At 38.7% G+C, this 12,168-nt stretch overlaps 1 protein-coding gene across 1 annotated transcript in view; it reads right to left on the reverse strand.

Annotated features, from left to right (window-relative positions):
- The window catches only part of Hsd17b12 (hydroxysteroid 17-beta dehydrogenase 12), a 148,336-nt gene that overhangs the window by 13,106 nt on the left and 123,062 nt on the right, over positions 1-12,168 (reverse strand). The window contains exons 7-9 of the mRNA XM_027936716.2: positions 11,107-11,141; positions 3,907-3,988; positions 2,284-2,349 (exon numbers count right to left, since the gene is read on the reverse strand). Coding sequence (XP_027792517.1) covers positions 2,284-2,349; positions 3,907-3,988; positions 11,107-11,141 — 183 coding nt within the window. The remainder of the gene's footprint in view (positions 1-2,283; positions 2,350-3,906; positions 3,989-11,106; positions 11,142-12,168) is intronic.

A 12,168-nucleotide genomic window follows, 5' to 3' on the forward strand; every position in this document is an offset into this window, starting at 1 on the left:
GAGCCATTATTTCTTTGGGTTAAACAATAGCTCATGAGATAGGTACTCATAAAACCCACTGTTTACGTCCTCTCACAGCCTATAAAATATAAAGTATTTTATATTTTATTTAGAGACAGGTTCTCACTGAGTTGCTTAGCACCTCACCATTGCTGAGGCTGGCTTTTTGTACTCAAATTCTCCTTTCTCAACCTCCCGAGCTGCTGGGAAGAAATCTACAAAAGCCTAGGGAGGCGGTGGGAGGGAGAAGAAAACACATTACATCAATCTGCCTCATCTACTAACGATATAATAAACTCAAAGGTCGATATAAAAATTAACTCAAAATGGATCAAAGACCTAACATAAGCTAAAACTATAAAACTGTTAGAAGAAAATAGGGGAAAAGCTTCATGACATTGGATTTAATGGATATTTCTTGGATATGATGCCAAAGACACCAGGAATAAAAGAAAAAGTAGATAACCAGCACTATACCAAAATTGAAAAAACACTATCAATGCTTGCATAAAAGACACTACCAAGAGCTGGGCGTGGTGGCACATGCCTGTAATAAGCAACATGGGAGGCTGAGGCAGGAGGACCCAGAGTTCAAAGCCAGCCTCAGCAACTTAGTGAGAAGCTAAGCAACTCAGTGAGACCCTGTATCTAAGTAAATTATTAAAAAAAAAAAAGGGGGGTGGGTGGGTGGGGATGTGGCTCAGTGGTTAAGTGCCCCTAAATTCAATACCCAATACAAAAAATTAAAATAAGACACTACCAAGGAATTGGGCATGTTGGCGCATGCCTGTAATCCCAGCAATTTGGGGGGCTGAGGCAGGAAGATTGCAAATTCAAGGCCAGCCTCAGCAACTTAGCAAGGCTCTAAGCAACTTAACAAAACCGTGAGTCAAAAAATAAAAAGGGCTAGGAATGTGGCTCACTGGGTAAGCACCCCTGGGTTCAATCACTGGTATATTATAATAATAATAATAATAATAATAATAATAATAATAATAATAAAGTAAAATAAAACACCACCATGAGAGTAAAAAAGGCAATCTATGGAATGGGAGCAATATTTGCAAATTATCTAATAAGGGGTGAGTGTCCGCTACAATTAAAAAAAAAAAAAAAACAATTTAAAAAAGGGCAGAGGGCATGAATAGACATTCTCCAAAGATGATATATAAATGGCCAGTAATCACCTGAAAAGGAGCTCAGTATCACTAATCATTAGGGAAATGCTAATTAAAACCACAGGGAGAGACCACTCCCATTAATATGGTTATTGCGTGGCTATACAAATAAACAGACACAGAAAACAGCACATGTTCAGGAGGATATGGAGAAATTGGGACTCTTGTATACTGCTGGTGGAAGGTAAAACAGTGTAGCCAATATGAAAAACAGTATCATAGTTAAAAATTTAAAATAGATTTTCCATATGATCCAGCAATACCATTTTGCATATACATCCAAAAGAATTGAAATCATGGTCTCAAAGACATATTTGCACACCCATGTTCATATCCGCATTATTCACAATGGCTGACAGGTGGAAGCAACCCAAATGTCCATCAGTGCATGAGTGGGTAAACAAAATGTGCTACACATACAAAAGAAGCCTCTGTAGGAAATTTTAACACATTCTTCAACATGGATGAACCCTCGAGATGGACATTCTGCTAAGCAAAAGGAAACTAAGATACTCTAAGAGATTTGATTTTGAAGGATCAACCTCTGTATGATTCTACTCATAGGAGGTATCAAAAGTAGACAAATTCAGAAGGATAGAAAGTATAATAGTGGTTGCCAGGGTCTGAGGAGAGGGAGAAATTGGGAACTAGTGTGTAGTGGGCATAGAGTTTCAGTTTGGGAAGATGCACTTGTTCTGGAGATGGACAGTGGCAACAGGTACACAGCAATGCACATGGACTCGATGGCCCTAAACTGCAGGCTTAAAATGATTAACATGGTAAGTTTTATGTTGGGCGTATTTTACTACCATTTAAAAGAGCTATCATAATCTGATTCCCTCAAAATTAATGCACAAGAATGTAGAATAATTATGCTTCAACTGTTTTATAGTTCTACTTTAGGTATCCCTACTTAATTCTAGGTAATGATTTTTTAAAATTTAGACTTAGGTGCATAAGGGGAAAAGAACCATGTCTTTAATGGTGTGCTAACGTCACATTCACTTACTGAGGAATGTGATTTTCTTTCGTTGCCAAGACAGCAACTGTTGCTGTGGAAACCACACAAAAACAGGGACACTTCACTGAAACAAACTCCACTCACCTGCACAAAGATGCCCTTGCTTCTATACTCCTCATGGAGGCACTGAGAGAAGAAATCTACAAAAGCCTAGGGAGGCGGTGGGAGGGAGAAGAAAACACATTACATCAATCTGCCTCATTTGTAGCCATGGAAACAAAAAGTAATAAACTACTTAACACCATCATTTCTAATCATTCTTTCATTTCAAACACAGGAAAGATGTTTAAAAAAGCCTTCCAAACCTCAAGTGATTTTTATCTGCCACCAAATGAATCCTACAGACCAAAATTTTCATTTAACTGGAAAAAAGCTCTTCTTAGACTGTATTTTTTTTTCAAAAAAGTATTTTCTAAGAAAAAATACTTTTATATTATTAAAACAAAGGATGTATTTCTGCTCTCTACTTGTAACATAAGCAGAAACACAATATGAATTCTCTCCTATGGGGGATTCTGTTGTGAAAAGGAGAAGAGCAAGAATCCTCTGGATGCTTCAGGGTGGCAAAATCCAAGAAGCACAGAGATGAAAGCGAGAGTCCATCTTCCGATAAATAATGCAACTTTAAATCTATCCGTTGACTTTAATGGGCCCTTTCTCAAAGGTGAACTCAAGCTGGGATCTGAAATGCAAAGTACCAATACAGACTCCATGAAGGTCTGAATTGCAACAGTCTGCATCCATGGAGAACAGGCAGGAAACTGAAGTTGACCGATCACTTCCAACACATGCCATCATTGTAAACATGTCTATGGTATGTTTCAGAGATACTGAAAGCAAGTCCATTGCAAAGATTGTGGGGTGGTGTCAAGGTTCTTCAAAAGAAAGTAGTGACTGAGGTTTTTCAAGTGAAAAAGGAAGCAAGTGGTTTGCTCTTTTCCTTCACTGGCATGTAGCAAGTTTTTACTATGTATTATAAGTTGCTTATTTCCCCCTAAAAGCTTATTTAACTTCAACATCTAAATAGTCATTTTTCCCTTTGGAAATGTATTCCATGCTCAATAATGTATTGGAACATGATGCTACTGACCTGCGGGCAGAAGAGATGCATTCTATATATTATTATCCTAGCAGTAATGTGAGGTGAATGGAGATGTTGTACGAAATTATGACAAATTACACAAAGTCTGGAAAATTCTTGTTCACACCCCAGAAGTGACACTGTATATCTGTGAATTCTGCATAATGTGACAGAACGTTACACTTTCCCCAGTCTAGGTTGGCATACTGCGTACATTTATGTGCTGACTGGATGCAATTCTTTTATGCTGTGTGAAACTGACTCATTCACATAGCAAACCTCCAATCTCAGACTCATTAGCATCATGTTCTAATTAAGAGAGTAACTGGCCCAGGCCAGCTCTCCATGGAAAGCACAGTATCACTTTTAAAACCAGTAAATAACTGGGAGGAAAACAAGCACCAGCGGCTCTGATGTGCTGTTGTCCCATTTGTAAGTTTACACCTATCAGTATGTCTCCAGCTGTGGCTTCCCCAAAATTCATGGGGGGTATTCCTTTTTCTCTTAATCCACTGGAAAATTGCCAAGAATAGATAATCAAGAAAGTTAAGTCTATGTTAATTACTTGGATTAAAAAAATCATTCCTTAGTCTTATAATGACTAAAATTTACTAAAATAAATTCACCTTGGTCGCAGAGTAGATGGCCAATAGTGGAACCGGAAACATGCCACTGGCAGAGGAGATGTTCAGAATTGCACCTTTAGACCTAAAAAGGAAAATGTGCCAAGTCAATGGAATGAATCACATACACAATTGTGTGTGAACTGTAGACTGAGATGTATAATTATTTGAAACAGAACAACATAGCTGCTCTTGTAACACACAGCTCTCCCTGCCTTTCATCAGTGAGTGATATGCTTGGTTAGTGAATGAGGCATAATTCAATCAAACTAAAAATAGCTCTTCTTTACGGTGAGTTCACTTCCCAGTCTTAGTAATCCAGAGCATGACGGGATCAGACCTATTCTCCTTGAGCTGATCTCTTATCTCTGAGGTCTTCTCTGGTCAAAGCATCAACAATGTTCATTTACAGAGCTGAGGGTAAGTAGCTCAGTGATAGAGTGTTTAGCATGCACTGGGCCCTGGGTTTGATCTCCAGAAACACACACACACACACACACAAACACACACACACACACTCATTTATAGATGCTCCGTACATGCACCTTTATTGTGGAATATCATCCCACACTAGCTTGCTCTAGGATTTAAAGCATTCTATTTGCAAAAATATGTTACCCTTCAACAAAATCATAAACTTCTGGGAACTGAATCCCACTTTTCTTTAAGCACTATGCAAATGCAGAGTATGGAACAAACAGATGCTTAAGAAAATCTCTGACAATGAATGAACAGCTATATCCTGCCCTCATGTTTTCCCTGGTTTGTAGATATTTGGGCACCGAAAAGCTGACTCCAAAACTCTGTGGCTCTAGTTCACTTATGCATTCTTTTGCCAAAAGCCAAAGCTTGATTCCTTTTTTAACTTTTAGAGACTACTTCCAGTTAAAAGTCAGAAAGTTACCTGGATTTTCTAATTCTATAAGCAAATGAAAAATAGTTTGAGAAAAGCAATGCTGTGAGCCTACTAGCTGTTAGCAAGCACATGCTGGTAGGAAACACGCACAATTATGACTCAGGAATGTTAGAACTAACGACCAACTCTTCCCCTCATTCTGTTCTTCTGAGGGGTTCTCTCCCTGTGCTGGGAATTGAGCCCAGGGCCCCACATCTGCCAGGCAAGCCTCTTCTACTGAAGGTCCTCTTCTTCAGCTACTGAAATCTGACCCCACCCATGTCCCATCCTCCACAGCAGGTTCCTTTGCTTCAACCCAGTTTTTCATTCTTCTTTGTCTCCATTTATTTCCCCAAAGCCTGTTTTTTTAAAAGTATTTTTAAAAAGGGGGACTACCTAGACCCTTTTTAGGCAAAATAAGAGAGGAAACATGATTAAATGGCATCTAAGTTATTTCAGACATAAATCTGAAAAAGAAATAATCCCCAAAGGTCACCCGCTCCATCTGCCAGCCTCTAGGCAAGATGCCACTCCAACCATCAAAGGGAAGTCTGGATCCTCAGTTTCATGTGTCACCGGAAACAAGCTGGTGGTGCTTTGTGTATTTCTGTGGTGTGTGTGTGTGTGAAGTCCTTATTAGTAATACATACGTCTTCAAACAGTAAAATCCATTAACATTTGGTGATAGAAATAAGATTAAGTTTAAAAATGCTATTAAGGGTTTTGAAAAAAGCCATTGATGCATGAATTACATCATTCTTGTATTTTTTTTTCCTTCTGTCTCTCAGAAACAGAAGAGCCTTTTCTTTTTTAATTTTAAGGTAACTTTATCAGGAGTTAGAACCCAATCCTCTAAGATTAAAGAAAAAAACTGATTAACAATGAACACCTAGTCATTTCATTTTATCTATATTTGTAAGAAATTCTTTTGATAAAAATGGAATAAAAATCACTTCTGTTACAGGAGACTTTTAATACAATATTAATTTATCTTTAAATTATCTTCATATTTTTAGGATGCTGAAATTAGATCATGGTGATGGTTGCACAGCTCTGTGAATATGCTAAAAACCACTGATCAATGCACTTAAAATAGACAGATTTTTAAGGTATGTAAAATACATCTCAATAAATCTATAAAATGAGAGAAAATACATATTTACGACACATGAGAGTGCATCACCTTTAAGCAGGGTCAGATCCCAATCAAGGGAAAGCTAAGAGTGATTCTGTGGTCTGCACCACGGTGTGCTTTCCAAGAAGTAACCCCAAATCCTGACCAATGAACCCCTGTCCTGTGCTCCAAGAACCCCTGTGAGTTTTTATTTTAACTTTTTTCTCATATAACCAAGAACTGTTATCTCCTCACTCATGCAGAGCAAGTAAAGAGAAGGCAGTTTGAGGAAGATGTAGATCATGTTTTTTCACTGACGCCACTGTCTACCTTTGCTGGTTTTTGTTAGCTGAATTCTGTACTCTACTCCACTCACACTAGAGGGGTGGTTGTGTTTGCCCTTGAACAAAAATCTTACATTTCTTACTTCATTTCTCGCAAAAATAATAATAATAATAATCAATTTAAAAGCCTTTATAGGTATGTTTAACGTAATCAAATACTTCTTAAAAATTAAATCTTGAACTCATTCAACAGGCTCTTAAAAATTTTATTCAAGGAAGCCATGATTCCAACATTAAAGATAATAAAAGCTTCTTTCCCATTTTCAAAAATTATTATCAACAATGCAATAAGTCACGATCATACAGCCATGCTCCTTCACTTGTTTACTCCCTGAGGCAACTAAGATCTTTGTTTCCCAAGTATTCTACCCTGATTTATAATTCTAGGGGATAAAGTTACTTTCAGCAAAAAGTCAGAATTTTAGGTTACTTTGTATAAAGCATAGTATTTGCATTTTAAAATATGTCAAACAAATCTAAGACTATTCAGATGCTGCATAAAGTGAGAATGTATCACACCTAAAAAGTACGAGGACGGCATTTACAATTATACCCAAATGACAGCAGAGAAAGCACCCCCTCTACAAATCTGTTCTACCATCAAGAACACGTATTTGTCAAGCAAAAACCTCCCCACACCCACAACAGCATACAATTCTGTCTCAGTCTCACTCTTTTTCCAAGGATAATACTATTCAACTTAGTTTTATCTGAATCACAAATAACACTGGTACTGCTTGTCTCGATTGTCTACTGTATACACTATCCTTTATGTTGAAACGGGCGTGACCCTTTGGGACTGGAAGGCACAAAGGATTCGTCTTTAAAATCAACGACTTTGTCTAGCTCTAATCCTCCATCTAAGCAGAATTAGTGACGTCAAACCAGTTTCCATGGCACAGCCAGACTCATGACAACTCTGTTATATCAAGCAGAAGGACAAAATGGGCTGCGCTTAATTGCACACAGAAACAAACACAAAACCAAACCCTGGTTAATCTCTCATTTTCCAGGGACTTGGGAATAATTCTAAGATTGGAAGGTACATTAAGAATTTTTTGCTGAAGTTCTATAATGAAGACTCACTCATGTTGCTCATACTTCAGCACATTTTCTAGTTTGTTATGACAAACATCTAAATAAACAAGTCAAGAAATATTTTCTGTGGTGCAACATTTTTAATTCATCATACTGCTTACTTGCTAACAGTCACAGTGCTGTCTCAGTGGTGCAAATTACTGAGGATCTACTAGAACTAAAATATTGCAAAAACAAAGCAGAAAATTTCAACTGCTAAAGAAGCGCCTCTCTTCCATTATGAGTCCTCCCACATGCCAAGCAAACTCACCCAACCCTATAACATTTAGAACCCTGCCTTTATAGCTTCCTATAGCTATGCGGTCTACAATTCCCTCAGACCTGTGCAGTTTCCCATAAGGCTCTCTTTAGTAGTCACCTGAATAAAAAAAATTGCCAAGCCTCTGTCCTACAAATGTCCCACCATTCGTAGTATCCTTGCTCTCACCTCTTTAAAAAATACTATTGTCATACAGGAAGCAATAGGTCTCCTTTGAAGTAAGTCACTGATTTCTGCCTTCCTGGGGAAACCTCAGCACTGCCCTACTCTGCAGGTGAAGAGGTGGAGGTGGGGAGGTGTAAATGCTACTGTGAAGAACTGGAACCACAGGGTCACTCACAGTGGGGACAGCTACCTTGTGCAGGGTTTGATGGCAGACCAGAGGGAATATGCAGAAAAGACTCCATCATAGTTATTCACATTCCCACGTCCTATCAGAGAGGACATAAGCATGCTCTTACAGGGTCATTTTATATATATATATATTTCTTTTTTAAAAAACAAACGTAATGCTGACTTTGGTGTAGAGCGTTCTCAGAGACTCTCAGAAGACAAGAGAAACGTACTGAAATAGAGTTCTATGTCAGAAAAGAATCCTGGAACATAGGGGTCAGGTATATAATTAGAACCAGCAATTCAAATACTTACATTATACAATATTGCTTTGTTGAAGAAAGTTTGCAAACATTTAACACATGAAAGAGAATTACCTGCCCTAAGACACCATAACATGTCATAATTCCACCTTAAGCAATACAATATGAAAGAGGCTATTTTTAGCCTTTCCATGGTTGTTATGGCAACCACCTCCTGGCTCCAGCTGTACACAATGTTTATAATTCCAAGGAAGTAAAAAGACCGAGTTTCCTCTGTAATGCAATTATGTACTTTCTACTTCTATGGTAATAATACCTTAGTTTGATTATAGATACTTGTTTAGTGATAGTCAGTTGGCCTTAGGCTATAGTTCTAGAGGGTTTGGAAAATCTCATACATGAGAGGCAGAATCAATGAAAGGAAAAGGAAAAAAAAAAAAAAAAAAACACAACAAAGCCTCTTTCTAAAGGATACTGCTGTTACTCAATGGAGATACCAATCCTATGAAACCAACTATAGGAAACGGGCCATTTTGGGGTGGTGTAAAGAGCAGGCTATAATGAAACCACTTATAATGTGAAAGACAGACTGCTTTCAGGTAACCTGTTCACTTGGAGTTTTCTTTTCTTTGGGACACACAACTAACACTTCTGGCCTTCCTTGTAGTTAACTGTAGCCTGTGACCAACTGAGTTCTTGACAATGGAAAATGGGCAGAAGTGATGGATACAACTTCCAGGCTAGCCCATGAAACCCCCCTAAAATCACCCTGGTTCTCCTTCCCTCATGTGCATGCAGAGGAGAACCTAAACAATGATGGAGCCCTTAGCTGGAAGGAGCTTAAGATCCCTGAACGACTACGGAGAGATGTGAGGGAAAAATAAATCTTTACTGTCTGTTCTGCAGTTAGACTATCCTGATGAATATACTTAGCAACTCCCTAAACTCAAGTGGACGTAGATGTTGCTTCTCCTAATCAAAAGCTCTGATTCACAGAATCCATGCCCATCTCTCACTAGTCCTCAGCAAGTACCACAATCGCCCCCATGATGTCAGTTTCCATCCACAGTTTCGGATGGCTTTCCACCAGATCACTTCTCAATTCTGGTTTAAAATCAACTTGACTTTTTCAGGGCAAGGATATAAATTATCTTTGGAATGCTCCATAGTAAATTTTACTCAGTGGAATGCCTGTTAAACGGATGAGTTCTTTTCTTCACACTTTTTTTTTTGTTTGTTTAACCTAGTGTTCTAACTATAACTGACAATGGCTGCTAGGTCTTCCAAGACAGCAGTGAAGTTCGTAGCTCTTCACATTTGTAATCTTTACTCACTTGTCATTTAACTTTATAGCACTCCATTTGTCTGGACATAAGTTTTTTCACCTCTCAAATTGGGGGGTTGCTTTCAATTAACATAAAAGACTAGATTTCTATGACTCTCTATATCCAGTACTTGACGTTTTGTGAAATGATTTCACAACCATTATCCCTTCTGATATGTTTTTCACCAAAATACTCAAAACTTTCTTTTACAATACTTCTGTGGTTTACAAGTTTTTGTTTTATTTATTTTTTTGAGGTGATGGGGATTGAGCCCAGGGCCTCACACATGGGAGGCAAGCATTCTTCCACTGAACTACACCCCCCACCCACCTATTTTTTTAATGGATGGATTTATTGTCTTCAAATAATACCATATCATCTGCAGATGTTAAACCTTAATTAAGATGATGGGCAAAATTTCATTCTTAATGAGTTCTGTTCTGTCTTCCCCAACTCTGCCCTCTTCCAGGGTTCTGCTCTGGTTAGATCACTGCTATTCCCTGTCTGGAGATCAGCAGCACACTCCCACTGGCAGCCAATGGTAAGTGGCTTGAAAGTTTCAAAGGGAAATTTACAAAAATAAACTACTACAACACACAAAACAGTATATATAAAATGGATTTACAAAGAACTTTGCTGAGCAACAGTTTCTTAATTAGTCTCTGTAGATCCTCATCTCTAAGAGTTACATGAGTTAACACATATTAAATTGTCAATACAACACCTGGCACATAGAGGTCCCCAAGAAACCTAATCCCCGCCAGGAGCTGGTCGTGGAACTCCTCAGCAGAAGTCAGTCCTCGGGTCCTTCCTTTCCAAAGCTGGGATTTCTTTGGCTCTCTTCCAAACTCAGAACAATTTGCAGAGGAAGGATGATTATGAGGCCCTAAATTCAGCAAATGATCAGACTGGTTCAAGGTTTTCTTTGGAGGCCTTGCCATCACTGAGGTTTTTCCAAGGGAGGAATAGAGCTTAAGTATAATTTTATACTTCATGTTACTTCAGCTGTGAAAGCTCTACCACATGGTCTTCCATAAAAATGAAGCCATCCAGCACACCCTAGTGGTTCCCAATTCAAACTGGAACACAGATGAGACCAGTGGACCTGCTGTTCCTCCAGGGGTTACTGATCTTAGGATCACTTCCTAACATGCCTGAGCTCCTCACACATCCATTCTCCTAGAAAGAAGTGGAGAACCAGAGGCATCTTGCTTCAAGAAACTACTGATGTGGGCTCGCAGAGGAGGCAGCTTTAAGACGGCATTCCCAGGAATATCCCAGGAACCCTTCCCGCCCCCTCAGAATAGCAGGCAATTGAGTTAGTGATGGTGACTCAGGCTGGCTTTTTAATCCTGATCTAAAGGAACCACCACAACCCTGAGAGGGAAATAAAGAGTCGAGTGGAAAAGGCCTCCTCCAGTGACTCACACTCCACCGTGTGACTCGCCTGCCACTAAGACATGGAGGCTGGGCTCATTAGTCACTTTAATGAAATTTTCAAAGAAAGGATTCTCCCTATAAATAATAATGAGCTCCACATCCACAGTGTGTGTGAGAGAGCTTGTGACTCACCTTTCTACCATGCCAGGCAGCACCACTCGTGTCATCTGCAAAAAAGCAAACAAAACGTGACGACTGAGGACACAGCAACAGAGTGAAGGACACCCACCCACACAAGAGAAGGGAATCCCAAAGCCACTCAGCACTTAGACAGCAGCTTATTTTATATACTCTATATAATCTGGCTGTGTCAAGAGTGCATAAAGAGGGCAACACATGAAATTACTAGAGGTGACACAGAATACTTTCAGTGAACTTGGCTAAAATTACTTGCCTGAAACACAATACTGGCCCAGGAGCTTCAAATAATACAGGATTTACAGTGAAATTGGTGGTTCCAGAAAATGTATTCTCAGAAAAGGACATATATTATCACAAGAAAGATCCTGCCTACCAAGATTACTGAAGCTTTCTAATCTCAAAAGCTCAATCTTTTCTGATTTAAAAAAAAAAAAAGCTTTAGCAGAACGCTATAAAGTGTCATGTTGGCAAATATTAAGTGTATATTTCACTTAGTAATCATTTCTTTTGTTAGTCCCACTAGTTGTAAAATTCATCCTTACAGAAAGTTAAGGTTATCTGTGGTCTCCAGTGGCCACCAATGAAAAGGTAACATCTGCATTCTTTGAGGACTTCATAACTGTGGCTAAATGCATATAATGATGAGAGGCTACTTTTAAATTCTGTTTTGAGATGTTCTTAACAAGAATAGTTCTGAAGACCAATGGGTTAGCCAAGATGACACCAGGGGTAAGAACTGAGGCTGGAATACAAATTCCTGACCCTGGGTAAGAGTCAAATTCTGGGCTCAGTGAGGTTGTGGCTCAGTGGTAGAGCGCTCGCCTAGCACATGAGAGGCACTGGGTTCGTCCTCAGCACCACATTAAATAAATAAACAAACAAACAAATAAATAAATGTGTTGTGTCTGTCTGCAACTTGAGAAAATATTTTTTTTAAAAAAAGGGACAAATTCTGTTTTGTAATAATAAAGTCTGAATGCATGCCAAAGTTTTAAGCTTTCTGTCTTGAATATTACATATTAATTAAAATGCACAGTATTTGGATGGGAAGGG

Source organism: Marmota flaviventris, chromosome 9 (genome assembly GCF_047511675.1).
Source record: "Marmota flaviventris isolate mMarFla1 chromosome 9, mMarFla1.hap1, whole genome shotgun sequence".
Taxonomy (NCBI): Eukaryota; Metazoa; Chordata; class Mammalia; order Rodentia; family Sciuridae; genus Marmota; species Marmota flaviventris.